This window comes from Solanum verrucosum, unplaced genomic scaffold (genome assembly GCF_900185275.1).
Source record: "Solanum verrucosum unplaced genomic scaffold, falcon-dt-bn FXZP01000183.1, whole genome shotgun sequence".
In the NCBI taxonomy this organism is placed as follows: Eukaryota; Viridiplantae; Streptophyta; class Magnoliopsida; order Solanales; family Solanaceae; genus Solanum; species Solanum verrucosum.
The window spans coordinates 1,080,239-1,101,198 of record NW_026020430.1 but is presented as its reverse complement, the minus strand read 5'-3'; the positions used below and the strand labels follow the sequence as shown (position 1 = coordinate 1,101,198).

Sequence of the window (20,960 nt, the reverse complement as noted above, 5' to 3'; positions counted from 1 at the left end):
TTTCTGAGCACTTTCTGACTTTACCCAAAAACAATAAAATTACTTTAAAACTATTTTGATTTAAAAACACAAAAATAAGTCAATTCATATGAGCTTTTTCACCAGTGCTACATGTAAACACACCTGCTCCTTTAAGTCATTATATTATAGTAACTAATAAGCTTAAATCTAAGACAGTTTGTTAGAAATTTTGCTCAGACTATAAATTATTGTGCCATTTTTTAGTATTGTTAAATGTGATATGTGAATTTTTTTTATCCTTAATTTAGTTTGTTGAATGTGTGCAAATATATTCATTTTAAATTTGATAGTTCGTGACATTTAACTTATTAAAATATTTTTTTGATGTTTTTTATTTGATTTTCATCATTTTAAGAAAAGAACGAGACTTTTGTTTTAAAATGTAATGTTGTTAATGTTTTCGTTTAATTTGCTCAATTTATTATTTTGTTACTTTTTTTTTTCTTGATTAATAATCATGTCTAAAAAATAATTTCATAAATTATGATTACATATTTTAATTGTCTATTCTAATTTTAGTTGATGGAATATAACATAAGAGCAATACTCACTGAAGCCATAAAACTGCTCAAATCAACCATATCCAATATATTTTGGTATGCTTAACATTTTTGAAGGTTAAGAACTAAAACTAGCCACCGAAATCCTACAAGGAAATGTGGTAATAAAAAAATATTCAGATTTTTAAAAAAAATTGGAAGTTCAAAAGGCTTATAAGGTACTTGCCACTATAGAGAAGGTTTTTGCTCTACGTAAAACTTGTCACTTCGATGAAACATAAGATGTGGAAAGCGAGGTTAAAATGATTTGAATATGTGATAAGGAGATGTATGAATGTCTCACTGTAAATATATGAGATGTTGTTGTAGATGGTTTCAAGAGATTAGATAAAGGTAAACTGAAAAAGTTTGGAAAGAAGTGAGTAGATATGACATTACGAAATTTCAGCCTACTAAATACTTGACCTTATTAGGAGTGTATTGTCTTGTTGTCGTCCATACTAGTGGTCACAATACTACTCTTGTAGTTTTTTGTCTTTCACTTTTCGTTGGTTCGTATAGTTCGATTATAGTATTATTTTATTGTAGTCATGTAATGCTACTATCTATTATTTCTTATACTTTTTTTTCATGCACTATTTTATCTTAAATTGAAAATCTATCGAAAACGACCTTCAAATCTACTCTGCTGAATATGTTATTTTAAAAGTTGTCATTACAGTTATTAGTTATTACTATGAGAATTTGGTACGACAAATGATCTATTTTCTATTTTGCAATTGCAAGATACGAAGGATGAGAAGACAAGTGAACAATATGAACAAGTTTGACATACACCATGCATCAATTATGAAGTCACTTCAATATTATTTGATTTTATGTTAGGTCCATATTTATTTCCCCTTAAATATTCGTAGATATTAGGTTTTGTATGCGCATATTCAAATCAATTTGAGTATATCTGAAATAAATTTCTTTGCATACTTATCATGTTTGAAAAATTGCTTAGTAATATCACTTATTTTTTGAAGACTATAATATCATAGTAACTATTTTCAATAAAAAATCTATTATTATTATAATAATAATAATTGTTATGCCTAGTTTTAAACCAGTTTCATTTTTAGAATTTGAATTTATTAACATTGGATTTATCCCATAAAATCCTATTTTTGGAGTAAAATACTTACTATTAAGAAGGATTATATTCTCTGAACCCAAATTAAGAAATTAGGAGGGGTTATAAATTTTGCACTCAATTTCGAGGCAAAATCTATTATTACTGATTATATTTAACAATTTATTTATTTCCTTAATTCTATAAATCTTTCGAAATATGATTCTTTAAATTGATAATTTTTAAAACCGTGGAGGAATAATCTTTGTATAACCACTTTATTACACACAACTATGGACAGTTGACCAAACTAGTGCTGCCTTGGTCCCTTTACTTATTAAATTTTAACGCGACACACGTATTATTGATTGATATTGTAAATTTATCATTTTAAATTTATTCATTTATAAAGTCTCAAACATATTTATTCACTATATTTTTTTTAAAATTAACTCAATATTAATAAATTCAGGATATAATAGGCAATTTTTTTTTTATTCATCCTTGATTTGTCAAAAATAACGAGTAAAAAGAGAAATCAAATTAGAAAATATTTGACAAGTAAATGAAAAAGGAGGGAAGGTTAACTTTTCGCAGTATATTTTTAGAATAGAACTATATAGATGAATAAAAACAAATAAAAATTAAAGGTACTTCTTCCACCCAACAATAGTTGTCCACTACTATATTATTTTGGGATGTCGAACAATACTTGTCTACTTTATGAAATAAATAAATAATTTACACTTAGGGGTCATTTGGTGTGAGTGATAAGAATAAATAATCTTGGGATAAAATTTGGTGTCTTGTTTGGGATAATTTATCCACCATTTATACCATAGTGATGGGATAAGTTATCCATATACACAGTGGGATAAGTTATCTCGGGATAATTAATCCTGGAATAACTTGTTCCCAACCAAACGCCCCCTTAATTCCTAATTCCTCTATTATATTTTCAAGACATTATATTCAAAGAGTGATATAATAAAATTATCTTTATATTTATAATTTCTTAAAATGTGCGCAAAATCAACAATAGACAAGTATTATTGAAAGAAAGTATTAGTTTTAATTCCTAAAATAAATTCAGTTAATAATTCCAAATTCCAATAATCAAAGCTTTGTCAAACACATTTCTCTTCCCATTCCCTCCAAAGTCCCTACACCCCCACCCCCACCCCCACTCCCACCCAACTTACACAGTCGCAGAACCTCCATTAACGACTAGCTCGGTCGCTCGCTCTAGGTAAGTTTTGTGAAGTATTTTTATTCTCATTTTTTCTGTTCAATTACTCAAACTCGCTTTCGTTTCAAAAACCCTAGCATCGAATTCTGCTTAATAACAACTACTAGTTCGAATCTCTGTTTTGTCAAACAAGGAAGAGATATGCCCTTGAAATGACTTCATAACGAGTTAACAGCAAGGGAGATTTAGTTTAGAAACTTCATTTTGTCTAATTTTTCTACTTTTCATAGCTTCGTATGTGAAACCCCTTGCCAGGTGATGAATTTTGCCTTCTTCTTAGACGTAACACGGGTAAACTTCAGCTCCGATTTGGTGATTGTTGAATTTTGTTTCTTAATTTTCTTTTTCCTATTTGCTGTTTGCTTCTGCAGAAATAGAGTAGTCAGGGACTGTCAACATGTATATAAAACAGGTAATTAAAAGTCTATGACCCTAAATTATGTGTCAACAATTGTGTATATATATGTTAGTGTTCTTTGGATGCTGACTTTGCTAGAGTGTTTCATAGTGATTTTTCTATTGGGGCATTTCTTCTGTTGTAGGTCATCATTGAAGGATATAAGAGTTATCGGGAACAAGTAGCCACTGAAGATTTCAGTCCAAAAGTTAACTGTGTTGGTAATGTCACCTTTACCGTTGGTATTGCCATGAAGTTGAGCTGTGTTGCATTTTGTTTTTTAACTTAGATATGTTTAAAATTTTCTTCTGTGCAGTTGGTGCAAATGGATCTGGCAAGTCTAACTTTTTCCATGGTGAGTTACCCTGAGGTTTTCTGGCTCATATTTTGATGAGTACGCACTACTTTTGTTTATATATTTATTATGTTCTGCAGCAATCCGTTTTGTCGTAAGCGACCTCTTTCACAATCTGCGCAGTGAAGAAAGACAGGCTTTGCTTCATGTATGTTCAACATTTAATCTTTGGAAATTGCAGTAGTTCATGTCCTTACAATGTTTGTGATATCTCCTTTTTTTTTCTCACACAGGAAGGAGCAGGTCACCAAGTGTTATCTGCTTTTGTGGAAATTGTATTTGATAATTCAGACAATCGAATGCCGGTAAAGTGTTGAACTTGGTATACATACACCTTTATGCCATTTGTTCTGGACAAACAGTTCTGGCCTCGCCATATTTGCTGTCATTAGTTTCTAATCTGCAGTAGTTGGCTGATATATGGAGTATAATTTTGGCCACTTACTGTTACATTCCTTCGGCTAAAGTATGTAAAACAATTTGTGTGCAGGAATAGCATGTGACTTTAGATGTGATGGCTTCTGTTGGTTCTTGAACTATTTTTATTTGCTTGGTCATTTCTCTCAGTGTGCCCTTCTTTGTGACTCACAGTTTGCTTACCTATCATATAGAAAAGTAAAGGGTGAAGCACACAATGTATGAATATGATTTGTATTCTCTAATATTAAAAAAAACACTACTATTAACTTAGGCTCTGATGTTTAGCCAATTTTTTTTTTTTTTTTTTTTTAAATTGAAATATATTTTCCAGTAGAGGAGAACATATCTCTTGAACAATGTTTGGTGTTTGTGGACATTGATGGAATGTTTGTGGTTGAGTTGTGGTTGGGGGGGTGTTAGTTCTAAGCATGGTTGGGTTTTTGTAATTGTAGATAACACTGTTATGATGCTGATCTAATACACACACACACACACACATGTTACCAGTTTCAAAAAAATAGCCTTGGATTTGGGAGTTTTGGAGCTTGAATGCTGCACCCTTCAGTCCCATCAGAAAAGGGAAGCACGAAAACTGTTTCTAGCAGCTTTACACTTCAGCTGTGGTAGAAGAACAAGAAGGGGAACTGTTTCTTCCTGTTAAAGATTGCAAGGATAATTTATCCTCAAATGTTGGAGTTGTAATTTTAACCAAGTTACTGCTGAAAATTACGAGAAACATACTCTTGAGTAATAATTACCCAAAAAGAGCTACATTGAAGATCTCTTTTGTTCTCACCTCTAAAAAAATGAGGACAGGTTTCCACTTTTTGAGTAATTTAGGATCATATTTTTGGTGTAGAAAGAAGCAGAATAAGTTTCTATGGTTATTGGAACAACTTGGTACTGAATTTTACCCCCTTAATTCAGATCAAATGATTTCCTTGAATCGTGGTAGCTAAAGAAATTGGAAAATAAAGCGTCTGATCCTCCATTGTCATTTAGCAGCTCAGGTTCAAATTACCTGCCCCTTGGATGGGGGATATGTAAGTTTTTTTTAAGAAAATAATGGTATAGAATATATTTATTCAGCTTTCGGTACCAAGTTGGTGCTGACAGAGGTTTGTAAGTCTGGTCTTGTATAGATTACAGAGCAAGAGATTCCAACAAGTCCATGCCATCAGACAACTCAGTTGCAAAAATTCCTTTGTGCCAATACACTATTCTTTTCATACATTTGAATTTAACAACAGCTAGACCTTCCAACTTTCATGAAAGCATCTTCATTTCTTGCCAACCATATCGTCCATGCTATGTATATTGGAATCTTTCGTCCATATTCTATGCTTGTCAAATGCTAATTGTTTTATTGGAGTTCTCTTCTTTGTAATTGGCGGTATTATTGATATGGTAACGGGCTCATATCGTGTAAAACAATGAGAAGATTGGGTAATTTCTGTTATGTCTTGAAACTCTATAGTTCCCGTGATTTTCCTTTAATGGAACAGGGATGAAAATTGAAAGGCATGTTATGATTGCTTCATTATTCCACTACTTGTGGATGTTGAAACAGTATACTTTTTGACAGGTTGATAAGGAGGAAGTACGGCTGAGAAGAACAGTCGGTCTCAAGAAGGATGAGTATTTCTTGGATGGAAAACATATCACGTACGTATTTTAAGAGTGTTGTTCATCCCTCCCTAACTTCTTTGCCTCTGCTGTCAGCTGCATGATAGAATCTTTTATTATGTTGCAGGAAGACAGAGGTCCAGAATTTGCTGGAAAGTGCTGGGTTTTCTCGGTCTAATCCCTATTATGTTGTGCAGCAGGGAAAGGTACGTTAATATTGTTTTTCATGAAAAGGTACATTAATATTGCTTTTCTGCTTCTTGTTCATTTCTTATAATCTCCTCATTTTCTCTCGCAGATAGCATCATTGACATTAATGAAGGATTCAGAACGACTTGATCTACTGAAGGAAATTGGAGGGACACGTGTTTATGAGGAGAGGCGTCAAGAAAGTTTAAAAATCATGCAGGAAACTGGCACGTTATTATCAAAATTTATGCTTCTCGAATATCAATGTTGTGTTGCTAACATTTTTGATAATCAGGTAACAAGAGAAAGCAAATTATTCAAGTTGTTCAATACTTGGACGAGAGATTGAATGAGCTTGAACAAGAGAAGGAGGAACTGAAAAAGTATCAACAGCTTGACAAGCAGCGTAAATCTCTGGAATACACAATTTTTGACAAAGAACTTCATGATGCACGCCAGAAATTGAACGAGGTAAGTAGTCCAATAGCAGAGTTGAAAGATAATCGAAAATTGTTCTTGAAGTTCTAACTTCAGTGTTGTTTGAGTTATCCTGAACTGGGCTTTAATTGTATGTCATAATTACCTATTAATAGAATAAAATAAAATAAAAATTGTGAGTCATAGTTTAGAAAATGTTACACTTAGATCCCGAGATATTAAATATTGCTTCTAGTGCACATATGATGAGAGTGAACTAATGCTGTGGTTTAATCTCATTAATTTCATGGACTCTTGCATTACACCTTTTTTTGGGTGTTCATAAACCTGAACATTGTTGAAACTGTTCTTTAAGTATTCCTCCTATCATTTTATTTTAAATGCCAGGTCACAATTATATCTCGTATTCTTTTTCTTTTAGATGCTTTTGAAGCTCCTTTCAATCGGCCACACATTTGTTAGTTTATTTGATGCTATTAATGTGGCTTGGGAGAAATGCTCCCTATTGAATTTGTAATCTTGTCAAGGGGAGCCTGAGTGTCCCATGATGGTGACTGCTCTTGTCTATGATAACAGATCATATTTTAGATAACTAGCTGTATTTGCTTTGTTACCAGTCATAAGTTAATGCAGGACTTTGATTGGTAGTGATCTATCTGTCTACTTTGCTATGCAGGAATATAGCTTAATGTACAATTACTTTCATCAATTGCAGGTAGAAGAGGCTCGAAACAAAGTTGCCGAGAACTCTACTAAGATGTATGAGAGTGTGCTGGAGGCTCATGAAAAGTCCAAGGAGCTGGAGAAGTTGTCCAAAGATCTGACAAAAGAAATTCAAATTTTAAGCAAGGAGAAAGAAGCAGTAGAGAAACAGCGGACAGAGGCTATTAGAAAGCGAGCCAAGCTTGATCTTGATTACAAAGACCTTCAAGAGAAGATGTCCACAAATATTAAAGCTAAAGTATTCTTTTATTGCATGACAAATAATTATTCTTCCTAATTGCAAGATTATAATGTCAAACTAGCTATAAGAATGAACTTGTCATTTTATACTTTCTTTGATTCAGGATGATGCACAGAAACAACTCATGATTCTGGAGCGAGAAGTTCAAGAAACAAAGAATGCACTCAATGATATCAAGCCTTTGCATGAGAAACAAGTAAAAGAGGAGGAGGACATCACTAGAGGGTATGTCAATTGTATGAGGCACTCTTTTTATCAATCTAAGACTCTGATAGGCAAAATTTCAGAAAAACACTGACCTTTTAATTTCGCTACCAGAAAGAGTTTCGGTCCCTGAGCATATGAGATTTCAAGAGAGACATGCTTTATGGGTTGTGTGCTTCTTAAACTATTTCATCAGGACAAAAAGGAAAATAATCAATGCCTATTTTCTTGTTTCTTGCTGGTCTCTTCTGATACATAGCTTTGAACCGTCTGGCGCAATGGCTGATGTTAATTTTATATAGCTATATGTGAACCAAAGATGCAAGATATGTGGTCAAGTTGTTTCATAGTATGTGATTGTGATTGTGTTTTGTATTTTGTTCCTGGTTTCTTTTTTCCTATACACTGGTTGTTATTATAGATTTGATAATCCTGGTGTCTTCAATAGGATTATGGACCGTGAAAAGAGACTTAGCATTCTTTATCAGAAACAAGGCCGTGCCACCCAATTTGCGAGCAAAGCTGCTCGGGACAAATGGCTCCAAAAAGAAATTGATGAATATGAGCGAGTTTTATCTTCAACCTTAATGCAGGTAATCCTTGTTAAAATTCTTAGCACATGGAGCTATTTTGTTGTTTTCTTACACTTTAAGCTTTTGATTTATGTTGTATATAAAATGTATACTGAAACTTTTAGAGTCGAGTTTACGCTCTTTCCTCTTCTTTCGATAAGCTTTTCATAGCCTAAACCCATAAACCCAGTCCACTTGCAGCCATGTTAATCAAAATAACTAAATTTAATGACTTGATCAAACACTATCCCTCGTATTATAAGGTTCTCTCACCAGGAAATTTTCGGACCATCTTTTCCAGCCAGATAACAAGCGATCACTCAACAATGAACATTAACTGAAAGCGGTCCTAATAAACTAGATGCACGCATCAAGGCATTCTGCCAACGAGTGAAGGCGATCACTCAAGACCACCATTTGAGTGTGATTCGCTTTTCTGTTGAAAAGTACTATCCAGACGATCAACCATTAGGGCATATGACTAGTAAGGTAAATCAACTTATCTATCGGCGAGATGCAATGAATTCATTTGCCTTCGACATGACTTTTTGAAATGGGATTTTGAGAAGGTGGAGTTCAGTAACCCAGTTAGTGACCAAGGAGAAGTTGACAAGAAGACAGCTAATGGAATGGTCCGAAAGTCGCTATAGAGGATCTATTTTGAGGTTTTACACACTGTGTATTAAAGGCAACAAAAAATGGTCTTCAACTTATTATTTAGTTGTTAGCATAAAACTTAATGGTGTTTCATTATATATTTACCTTTTAAATATACAACTTTTCAATATATTATAATCGTGGTCTATAGCATGACATTATTGTATGGTTCTTTGGTAAAAAATTTCTCCCTTTTGGCCTTTTCCCATCAATTCTTCTTTCACTCAATTCACTTCAATTTATTATTTATTATTCCAAGTAATCTTACTTTCTTACTTCAAAGGCCACAAAGTCATAAAATTAAAATAATAATGAAACAGGAATAACAATTATTATTGTTAACGAAAATAATTGTGGACAATTGAAAGAGTATCTACTATTTATTTTTAGCATTTTATTTTTCTTATTAGGTATATGTTTTCTTCTTCTAAGGAGCAAACTGTATTTTTGGAATTTTTTTTTTCCTATATGTTTTCTCCTCCCAAAAAGCATAATATCTGTGTTTCTTTTTATTTTTGGCATTTTATTTTTATTTTTCATATATGTAGTAAATTTAGGCATTGAATAGCTAATGCATTACGTCTCTTAGTTCATTATTGGTATTTATGTTTGTTGACAATTTTTTGCCTTTCCCCCCTCAAATATTTTTCTATATATTTCCTGAAAAACTCTACTATTAAGTCCATCATTGTGCACATTCATTGCTCAATTAGAAAGGAAAGACACTTTAAGAATTTTAACTATTTCAACATCATAAACCATCAAGAATCCAAAACCTTTTTGTGAGCTTGCAACTTTTCTACCATTTCCTTCACAATTTAATTCATCATAAGCCATCAACAAATTAATGCAATTTCCTCCCTTTACCCATGTAGTGCTTAATTATTTATTTGGAGTGGATTCAATCAACAAAGATTCACAAAGCTTGGCAAATGACTACATGTCAGTCTTTGTCTTCTAATCAATGGTTCGTGACTTTGTGTATAGAAATAATTATAGCCAGCAGTACATCTTATATAAACATGGAGACAACAATGTAGTGTTTCGATAAGCTGTAATTGCACTTTTGTGGAATGATTAATTTGAAAATTATATCCTAAAATATGGAGGCAACAAAGCTTGGTATATCTTAGCATGGTGAAGGTGGGAGCCAACTTTGTATGTGATCCTTTATCTTTTTTAGTTATTTCTATCTAAATTTTGTATACCCATATATAAGCTTTGTATGTATCAAATTTTAATTGAAAAATAATTTCCTAATGTGTATCTAAATCACAATTAAATTGTTAGAGAGCAACTTCTATTTTACTTGGAATTTGGGAAATATTAATTATGGGTTCCTAAGAGATACCCTTCGGGGTGGCTCAGTGGTTTGGGCTTGGGTTCTTCCATGTTGGAGGTCTCAAGTTCGAAACTCCTTGCCAGCAAAAGCAAGGGTTTTGCCTTCTGGTTCGAGTTCGTCGCACCGGGTTTGCCTAGTGCGGGTTACCTCGCTTATGTGATTTGCGAGCTATTGCATAGGAGCGAGGGTTTTACCCTGTGCGCACCCAAAGGGTAGCGGCTGCGGGTTTCCCTGTCATAAAAAAAAAAAGGTTCCTAAGAGATGAAAATATTATAAAGCACTTTCATCTTTTTATTTCATTGTATTTTAGGAGTAATTTAGAGCTAAATAAAGGTTTTGAGAATCAAGCTTTGTTGATTTTATTTTGTATCATATTTTTTGTTTGTTGTGTATTGGTTACTGTCGAGAATATAATTAAATAATAAAAGTGTGTTCTCTCTAGAAGCTTAAGCTTTTACATGAGATGGTCATACACTTTAACATGGTATTAGAGCAGACAAAGGTCCTGGGATCGAACCTCACCTGCACCCATATCAAAAAAAAATTCCACGTGCTTGGCCCATGAAAAAGAATCAAGCCCATCCGTGAGGGGGCGTGTTGAGAATATAATTAAAAAATATAAGTGTGTTCTCTTTAAAAACTTAAGCTTTTAGATGATATAGTCGCACACTTCAACAATTACTTGAGGATATGTGAACCCAAAAAAAAAACCTAAATTGAGGTGTACTTGTAATATTGATTTCTTATGCATTATATTTTTACATAATTATCTAATAGTAAGGAGTGTAATGCGATTTCTTATGCATTATACTTTTACATAATTATCTGATATTAAGGAACTCACATTTCTAGTCTCTAATTTATTTCTCTATCTATATATAATATAATTTTGGTCTTGTGAAATTGATGCATGTGATGTGATCGTATATTATTTTCTGATTTATTTCCTTCTTTTCTCTTACTTGCACATTTTATTAATTTCAAATCCCATTTCTTTTAAAAAATATAACAGCTTGACTTTCCATCTTCCACTATAATTGTTAAGAGTAGTATCTATTAAATGTCAATTTTCATTTGTAGCATCAAGTCCTTTCCATCAATTAGATTTTTTTTTCAAGTAATTTTGTTCCTTTTTTTTTTTTAATTGATGTAAAATCTTAGGTTTTTGGAAACTCTTGGTTTCAGAATGAGGGTGCTTGCATTATTTTTATGTTGAGATAAATAAAAAATAAAAGTTTCTATGTTTTGATTTTCAATGAAAATTTAAGGATATATTTTGATTTTCCAAAATCCAATTTTTAGTTATTTTTAATATTCAAGAACAATTTTTTTTTCACTATATTTAATTAGGTTTTTTGCGATTTTCGTGATTGCATGAGGCGCAGACATGTTTACTAGTTATAGCAAAACCAGATGTCTTAACTTCAAGTTAGATGCCACCAACAATAAATTCTTTTAACATGCTTGGTCTTTGAAAGCAAGAGTATGTGCTGCTAGGAATTGATATAGAAAAGAACTAGCTGAAGCAACTATTTCCATCCATAAAAGCTTAAAAATTTCCACGACTTTCTTCATTTCTGTTATTTCTTCCTCCATACTACTTCAAATTGTTCTTTCTTTGAGATGAGAGTCTATCGTAAACAACCTCTCTACCTCCAAGGCAATAGTAAAGTTTGGGTACCCTTTACTTTCCCTAGACCCCACTTTGTGGGAATACACTGGATATGTTGTCGTAAAAGCTTAAAACTTCACATGAGGTGAGACTCATAATGACAATGATTTAGCAGGCAAAGTTTCCTGCATATGCAGACAAAGACTTTTTTTTTTCTGTTGAGAATAAAGACTCTCTGATACCACTGTTAGAAACAGCTGTAGAGACCATAGAATGTTCTTTATGTATAACCTGATTAATCTAACAGGCAGCTTTTGTAAGCTCCCTTTCCTTCTTTTTACTTGTCATATTTTTGTTTGTCTTTTGTTTTTTGTGTTAAATAAGAAGCTTCACTTTTACTAAAAAACTGAGGAAAAGATTAGTACTCATTACCATCACTATGATTCTCTACTTATTGTCTTAATTCCTTTTTTTTCTATCACAGGAGAAAAAGCTTCAAGATGAAATTGATCAGCTCAAAAAAGACATGAGAGATCAAGATGATATAATCAAAGTTCGTAAAGTTGAAGTGGACAAAAAAGAAACCTTCATATCTGGTTATCGAAATGCTTATAATCAGTATAAAGTGGATAGAGACAAACTGCATGATGAGAGGAAGTATGATCCTTTTCAGTTATCTTAGGCTTATATGAGTGTTTTTTGAGCAGTATTATTTATCTAGAAATATCTGAACTCTTCAATTTCGTATTTGTGTTCGTCCCAGGTCTCTGTGGACACAGGAGACTGAACTGACTACTGAAATTGAACGGCTCAAGGCTGAAGTTGTGAAGGCAGAGAAAAGCCTAGATCATGCAACTCCTGGTGTGAGTAACTGCTTTAACATGTCATCATGTAACATTCCTGGGCTATATAGTTCCAACTTTAAAAACTTGGCACTTTTCTTTTTTTTCCCCTTAATTTCATCAATGATAGTAATCCATTCTTCCAATATTTAACACCTGATTGATAAAAGAAATAAAAAATATTTAACACCTGATTGCCGAGAAAACGACCAAAATGGTCCTTAATATATGAGGGTTGAAGATTTTTGGTCCTTTATATATATCGTCTTATTGAAATAGTCCTTAATGTATACAAAAAAATGACTATTTTTGTCCTTAACCTAAAACTAACCATACAAGTGAAAAGTTTCTGTTAAACTTAACAGTGGGCAGCACAAAATTATCCCTTTCTCCAATTCACCCACTTGTCATATTCTTGTAAATATATATATATATAGATACACACACTACACTCATTTGTTAATTCCCCTCTAAAATAATAATCCCCAGCAACTCCCATTTTTAGACACAAAAAAAAATCGATCCATGAAAATAAATATGAACCAAGTAAATTAGATAAAACACTCCATTTCTCTTTTAGGAGATCTCCATAAGTAAACTCTTTTCAAGACTAATAACTTTTTTATGTATTTGTTTTTTATTTCGCTGATGACATTAAAGGGTGAAAACGGAATGGATAAAGGTGAAAAATAGAATCTTAAAATATTCTTTGAGATTTGAAGAGATTTTTGTGTGTCAATTTTTTTTCTGGTAAAATTTGGTTTTAAAAAGAAGGAGGGTAATGGAGAGAAAAAAAAATCAATTGAAAGTTACAGCAGAAGAAAGAAGATTGAGGGAGAAGAGGTTTGCCACGTGGCGATTTTGTGGGACCCACAGTTAAGTTTAACAAAAAGTATCACTGGTATAGTTAGTTTTAGGGTTAAAGACCAAAATGGTCATATTTTTATATACATTAAGGACTATTTTAGTAAGGTAATATACATAAAGGACCAAGAATATTCAAGCCCCATACATTAAGGACCATTTTGACCATTTTCTCCCTGATTGCCAGATGCCTGGTATGAAGTTTGAATTGCTCCTGTTATCAGTAGGTGTTGTCATAACTGCATGTAGTGGGCATTATGTATTCACCAGGAGGATGGTCCAGTGAAATCCCTTGGTTTTTACTCTTGAGCCTAAACCAATTTGAAATGCTTGTTTTCACGAGTTGAGGTAGTCAAAGAATTAAAATTTTCTGTAGCGAAAAAAATCAAAGATCCCAGGAACTGTGATGTATAAGTAAAATATAGGTATTTCGTGTCACAATCTACAAGACCTATTTGTGGGAGACAGGCTAAGTCTAGTATTATATAATGTCTATTATTAGGATAAGAGATAAGATCACCGAAAAAGCTTACCCAGGTGGTACCATATGTACAACTACAATAAGAGTTAACATAGGAATAGTATGTACAAAGGAACACAAAACTGTGATAGGCCAAATTAGCCTGACTATGGATAGTCTCTTAAGTCTGTTCTATATAATTCTAACTTTCTAAGTGAACTCAAAGAATAAACCTTTGAGGTGTTTCAATTTCAACTTTCTGAATTAGGGGTCTTCCCATTTTCAAAGCATCTTACAATTATTTATATCATGATATTGTCTTGAGACTGCATTCCCATGTTTGTCCCTGGTTGTTAGATCTTTATTCCGAGAGGATAGGGAATAGAAGACAAAACTGGAATGGATGATTAACTGTCATTTCTATATTCTAACTTACCCGAAATGGTATGTATTCCTGCACAATAAATATGCTAGATTTCTCATTACTTTTTTTTTTTGGAAATTCTCAGGATATAAGAAGGGGTCTGAACTCTGTAAGGAGGATTTGCAGAGAGTATGAAATCTCTGGAGTATTTGGACCAATTTTTGAGTTGCTTGAATGTGAGGACAAGTTTTTTACAGCTGTTGAAGTTACTGCTGGAAACAGGTATTGATCAAAGTTCTGCCAAGGACAAGAAGCTGTTGAATGCTGATTATTGTCTTTTGCAGCTTGCCAAGCTACAACACTGCTTTGTATCTGTTCGGTGCTTATACTGACACGACTTGCTCTCTCTGTCTTTGCAGCTTATTCCATGTTGTGGTTGATAATGATGAAACATCAACAAAAATTATTAGACACCTCAATGCTCAAAAAGGTGGACGAGTTACATTTATTCCATTGAACAGGGTTAAAAAACCACATGTTAATTATCCACAGGGCTCTGATGTGATTCCGCTTCTGAAGAAATTGAGGTTTTCTGATTCATATTGTAGGGCATTTGAGCAGGTCTGTAATTTAGTTTCACGTAGTATTGCAATATTCTCAATCACTTCAGTCATGGCCTAACCAGCCTTTTGTGTCTGGTCCTTTGGGGCTTTTGTTGTAGATTTTCACTTGCCTAATCTGTTTAGGATCAGTACAATTTTAATTTTTGTTCATATACAGATTACATATAGTTTTCTGTTAGATATTTATATACTTCATCCATGATCAGAAAAAAAAGAAAAAACTAAGTTGTGGCTGTGGTTGTCTTCTCTACTCTTTTAACTGGAAGTTTGACTGGATTGTGGAGTAACCATCTCGATTCAATTTGTATTTTTATTTTTTAGTTTTAGTATATTCAGTTAAGCTGTTATTACTTCTCACGCCTATTATTCCAGTAAAGAGTTTATATATTTATCTCTGCTAGGTGTTTGCAAGAACTGTAATTTGTCGAAATCTGGATGTTGCCACCAGGGTTGCTCGTACCGATGGGCTTGACTGTATCACTCTGGAAGGTTAGGTCGTGAGCGACCTTATTCTGACTACTTTGATTGGTTTTTAGTAGAATTAGCCTGATCTGACCTGCCTTGTTTTTGCAGGTGACCAAGTTAGTAAAAAAGGTGGCATGACTGGTGGATTTTATGATCATAGACGCTCAAAATTGAGGTTTATGAGCACCATCAAACAGAATACAGTGTCCATCAACCTGAAGGAGCGTGAACTTGAGGAAGTTAGATATAAACTTCAAGATATCCTTACTGGGTTTCTTTACATCTTAACATTGTTCAGTACCCTTTTTACTTTGGTGTGTTATTCTTTTTGATCTTTGCTAATACTATTGCTGAAGGTAATTCCCTAGATTTCTGCATACACTTCACTCATTTTGTTCTTGACATCACACATCTTTGGCTACATTACACGGTCAGTGGTTTCTAGCAACTGTGAAATTTTAGCTAACTAGTAGGTGCTAGCACCTGTGGAACTTTTCCTCAGATGATCTGGTTCGAACTCAAACTAGAAACTTAGTTAATGAAACAACCGCTAATGTTATAATTGCATGTATGTTCTTTCCTCATCATTTTAATTTGCGAAAGGGGCTTACAGTGCACGAAATGCTCGTTTTCTAGTGAGAGGTGGGAGTATATGTACAGCCTTCTCCTTCCTTTTGTGCAAGAGAGGCTGTTTCCATGCACGTTTCCTCCAACTTGTAAGTTCATTGAGGAAGCAACTCAGCTGTCGCACCATTGTCTATTCACTTTCATGTGAATTTGATTCCGTGTATAAATGAGTCACGTGCATTTAGTTAATTGCTTGAACAATTTTAATATATCCTACTTGTGTGCTTCTAGGTGGACTGTGGACACAAATTACAAATGCTATTTATTTGAAATATACAGACAGACTTACTAAAATGCCAGTAGTTAGTGCTCTATAAGTTGGATTAAACAGTGTGGAGATATTTTCAGGTTGACATCCAGTCTGCCTCGTTAAGCAAATCAATCTTCTGGTAAGGCACCACAGAAAGTTAAGGACTGGGTGGCAGGCTACAAAAGCTGAAATGCCAAAAACTTGTCAAAAGGCAGCCTGAGTGTTGTATGATCTCTATTAACTAATACAATTTGAACATAAGTCTTCTCACTTGAGCTTGGAATGTATTAAAAGAATTAATGGGCTCTGAGATTATGGAACTTCAATATGTACAAAATTAATACTATATAATTCCGGGGTTTTCTTTTATAATAAATTGGAGTAAAATTCCCTTCTGTGTTTTACTCAACATGCATCACTTATTTCCTTTTACTCTTGAAAGTGCTGCCAACAATTTTTGTGTGGATTAGAAAGTTAGAGGCAACAACAAGGTCTTATAGTTCTCCTTTCTTGGTGTCACGGGCTTTATTTATCCAGTGTTCTAAGGATGTTCAAAGTATACCTTTCACCTTTTGTTCTTTCACTTAGCTTTTCCCACATATAGACCAGAAAATTAATGAACTTGTGGCTGAGCAGCAGAAAAATGATGCTGGCCTGGGTCACGACAAGTCTGAGTTAGAACAGCTTAAACAAGACATTCTTAATGCTGAAAGACAGAAACAATCCATCTTAAAAGCTCTTCAAAAGAAGGTGCCTCCTGTTGAAAATCTTTTGAATCTCTTGCTTCTACTGTGTTTCTTCTACAATTAGAGACTGTCGATATGTGCAGGAGAAACTGCTTGGTAATATTCTGAATCAAATAGATCAGCTCAGAGCTAGTATAGCTATGAAACAAGATGAAATGGGAACAGAACTTGTTGACCATTTAACGCCGGAAGAGCGAGATTCTTTGTCACGTTTGAACCCTGAAATCACGACTCTGAAGGAGCAGCTGATTGCTTGCAGGGCAAATCGGATAGAGGTTTGTCGATGTCAAGATTACTTAAGTCAGTATATGACATATTGATACAAATCAATTTCTCGTTTTCTATTGGCTTTTGTAGACTGAAACTAGAAAAGAGGAGCTTGAGATGAATCTGTCAACAAATCTTGAAAGACGAAAGCAAGAGTTAATGGCTATGAATTCTTCTGTCGACGTTGATATGCTACAGGCTGAAGTTGAGAGCAAGTATCAGGAACTTAAGGATGCGGACGCACTAGTTGATCATGTCACTAAAGAGCTTACAAGTGAGTTCATTATTTGATTTTGAAGCTTTTGGTATCGTATACATTCAACATTTTTAATACATAAGATGGCCTGCACAGGGGTTTCTCGAAACATAGATGAACGAAACAAGAGGCTCAAGCAGATCAAACAGGAAAAGGATAATCTGAAGGCAAATATTCTCTATTCTATTTCAAGTTCACATGGCCCACGTTTAGTTTTGTTCTAATACATAATTTTTTTTACAGGCTCTTGAAGATAAGTATCAGAATACACTTCAGGATGAAGCAAGAGAACTGGAACAGATGCTAAGTAAACGGAACATCTATCTTGCCAAGCAAGAAGAATACTCTAAGAAAATTCGGGAACTGGGTCCTTTATCTTCTGATGCCTTTGAGACGTATTGCTCTTCCCTAAATATGCATATATCCTTTTCGGCATTTGAATATGGAGAAATCTATTTTGCTTTCATTTTCTTTTATTGTTTATCTTGATAGAACTTCTTGTGCTAGAAGTCACAAGCATTCGGATATAAATACAACCGCGAGTGACTGTAATGATCATAAATTCTGTTTAAATGGTGAAATTGTAAGGTGAAGAGGATTCTTGACAGTATGCCCTTTAGGTATTCAACAAAATCTAATCAATGAAGGAACAGTGATACATAGTAATATTTTCTTCTAATATTCTCTAGAAAATGAGGTTGGAGCATAAGTTGTTCCATATGTTTGGTTTGTTTGGTGAACTTCCATGGGATGTTAACTTAGAATAAGAACTGATGACTGAATTGCCTATTTAAGTATCTTCTTTTGCATGTAGAAGAACCTTTAAGACCAATAACTTAATTTTAAGGTACTGTCTCACGAGTGCTTCGAATCATTGTTCATCAAAACATTGTAAACTGTCATATGAGTACAGTTTGAACTTGTTCAAGTGTTTGCATATAGTTGAAATGATGCTTTAACTAATTCACGTCCTAGAAGTGAACTCTCTCGTATTCTTCCAGCAGAATGTTGAAATTCAAGTATAGACATATTTCTGATACATCTGAGTAGCTAAATAATTGACGAAAATAGGGAATCGTGTGAAATTGATGGTTGTTGAAAGTGAGGCGATAATTTGGCGTCTGTATTACTGAGGAAAATGTCTAGATTGCTGAATAACATTTGTCTCCATCTCTTTCTGTTGTAGTTTGATCTTGTTCATACTTGTGTGTTGATGCTTTTTGTCACTCAAGTGTAAGACAGTAAGCTATCATCTTTTATCTGCTTGTTGTAATTGCATTTGTTTTTAGTCCTTTTAAATGTCTTTGCTTCATGACAGGAATAGCTTCTAGACCTGTTTCCTTGTTGCCTTCTACCCCTTCTAAAAAGTCTAGGAAAGAAAATGTGGAGATGCTCTAAAGAATGCCTTATAGTATAAACCTGTGTTCAAGTGTTCAGTTGTTTAAATATGTGCACATTATAAAGCCTTTTGACCTCTAAAATTTTATTTTACACTAGGAACAGTTTTTTTTTTTTTTTTAAAAATAGGAGGTGATATGTAACAAACATGCAATATTACCTTTAGACAGGTGCATTGGCTTTTGTTCTTCTGACATAATGGTTGGAACTGCTTAATTGCTAGTTGACTACAAATATAATGAGGGTGTTTGTAAATGTAAAATTAATGCCATTATTTTGGTGATTAATGTAAATTCTAGGTACAAAAGAAGGAACGTAAAAGAATTATATAAGATGCTGCACAAGTGTAACGAGCAGCTGCAACAGTTCAGCCATGTAAACAAAAAGGCACTTGATCAATATGTAAATTTTACCGAGCAAAGAGAAGAACTCCAAAGAAGGCAAGCTGAACTGGATGCTGGGGATGAGGTATATAAAGCATGTATTTTGTGGATTTGAACTTGTGTATGTTTATGTTTTGATAGCAGTTGAGTTTGGCTCCCTTCATTTGTCTTGCATCAATCTTGGCAGAAAATCAAGGAACTTATATCTGTTCTGGATATGAGGAAGGATGAATCAATTGAGCGCACGTTCAAGGGCGTGGCTAAACATTTCCGTGAAGTATTCTCTCAGCTTGTTCAAGGAGGTCATGGGTTCTTAGTTATGATGAAGAAAAAGGTTTGTTTTGTTTGTCACATAGCACATTATGTGTCTTTCCATTGGGCTACCTCTTGCTCATTTTCGTACTTCCTCTTGTTCTGTTCAAAGTTCTCATTATGGTGCACTTGCAATAAACAGATCCTGTGTATATGAGAAGTCTCATGGAAATTAAACCATAATTTATACAAATGAGTTATTCTATAAGTCATGTAGATATGTTTAAACAAAGTGCAAATATAGACTTTAAGAGATTTAAATTTTGGAAATAAAATGTCTTAATGAGAGTAATCAATATGGTTACATATGGCCAAGTACCTCTCCACAGTGGAAGGTAAATTATATTGTGCTTATAATGACAACCATTTACTTTTCTTTGAAATTTGTCACAGAATTTGACTGATGTGAGTGAGCTAAGAAACAGAAACTCAATAGATGGTGCTCAACAAATTATTTGAAGAGGAAACACTTGAAAAACAATAAACTAATAGAATTGGCAATATAAGAAAGTGAGAGTATATCGATTGCTGAACTTCTTGAATGCTTAGCTGGCTTAGAAAATCAAAATATCTCACTCATGGAGTATTCAGTAGATTACATACAGCTAGAACTTAAACTTCAAAGGAAGAATTCAATAAATTGTCCAATGAAAAATGGAGAGATTAAGAGGCTATAATAAATGGAGTAGCACTTAAACACAGCGACAGACATAACTGTATAGCATAATAGTTATACGAGTGGTCCTCTGAGCATAAAAAAAAGTTGCACGAGTTGTATTCCGGATTGTTAACCTTCTTGTTGTAATTTCTAAGTATTAATGCCAGTGCCAGATAATATACAGTACACTTTGGGATTACATACCCGTGGCAAGTTTTTTTTTTTTTGAACTTAGTAACTTGGTATTATATCACAACCAGTACATGGGTTGTACTGTTACCTTGTATACATATGTACTGCAAATTTTACTGCCCTGAACCTAAATTGAGTCTAGAACATCAACTATAGAGACAGTTTCATTTGAGTATACCTGGTCACACCAAAAACATAACAACACAATGCAGTTTAGTTTAACCTTCTGCTCACTATTCTCTATGCTCTCAAAACACCTAGAATTCCTCTATTTCCAAGTTGACCACCATATAGCAGCAGGGATAATTCTCCATCTGTCTCTGTTTTTAGCATGTACTCCTGCTTCCTCCCAGCTCTTCAGAGCCTCTGAGACTTTCCTGGGCATGGTCCAGGAGATGCCTTTGAGACTTAGAAAGATTCTCCGTAGCTTAAGGGTGTAAGTGCAGTGTAGAAACAAATGGTTCACTGTCTCATATGTTTCCTTACAAAGAAAATATCTCGAGCATAAAGTTATCCCTTTCTTCATCACATTGTCCTGAGTCAAAGCTGCTTCTTTGGCCAATAACCAGATGAAACAGGATATTTTGTAA

General features: G+C 33.7%; 1 protein-coding gene across 1 annotated transcript in view; it reads left to right on the top strand.

Moving 5' to 3' along the window:
* Positions 1–20,960, top strand: part of LOC125807478 (structural maintenance of chromosomes protein 3) — a 142,860-nt gene that overhangs the window by 120,348 nt on the left and 1,552 nt on the right. The window contains exons 2-27 of the mRNA XM_049487200.1: positions 2,835–2,887; positions 3,259–3,299; positions 3,430–3,505; positions 3,601–3,639; positions 3,720–3,787; positions 3,873–3,944; positions 5,645–5,724; positions 5,813–5,891; positions 5,984–6,101; positions 6,170–6,345; positions 7,028–7,273; positions 7,380–7,501; positions 7,929–8,073; positions 12,148–12,320; positions 12,427–12,526; positions 14,339–14,475; positions 14,613–14,814; positions 15,218–15,305; positions 15,390–15,539; positions 16,757–16,908; positions 16,988–17,179; positions 17,262–17,445; positions 17,524–17,594; positions 17,671–17,822; positions 19,125–19,293; positions 19,396–19,542. Of these exons, the coding sequence (XP_049343157.1) occupies positions 3,285–3,299; positions 3,430–3,505; positions 3,601–3,639; positions 3,720–3,787; positions 3,873–3,944; positions 5,645–5,724; positions 5,813–5,891; positions 5,984–6,101; positions 6,170–6,345; positions 7,028–7,273; positions 7,380–7,501; positions 7,929–8,073; positions 12,148–12,320; positions 12,427–12,526; positions 14,339–14,475; positions 14,613–14,814; positions 15,218–15,305; positions 15,390–15,539; positions 16,757–16,908; positions 16,988–17,179; positions 17,262–17,445; positions 17,524–17,594; positions 17,671–17,822; positions 19,125–19,293; positions 19,396–19,542 (3,153 nt within the window). The 5' untranslated portion in view covers positions 2,835–2,887; positions 3,259–3,284. The remainder of the gene's footprint in view (positions 1–2,834; positions 2,888–3,258; positions 3,300–3,429; positions 3,506–3,600; positions 3,640–3,719; positions 3,788–3,872; positions 3,945–5,644; positions 5,725–5,812; positions 5,892–5,983; positions 6,102–6,169; positions 6,346–7,027; positions 7,274–7,379; positions 7,502–7,928; positions 8,074–12,147; positions 12,321–12,426; positions 12,527–14,338; positions 14,476–14,612; positions 14,815–15,217; positions 15,306–15,389; positions 15,540–16,756; positions 16,909–16,987; positions 17,180–17,261; positions 17,446–17,523; positions 17,595–17,670; positions 17,823–19,124; positions 19,294–19,395; positions 19,543–20,960) is intronic.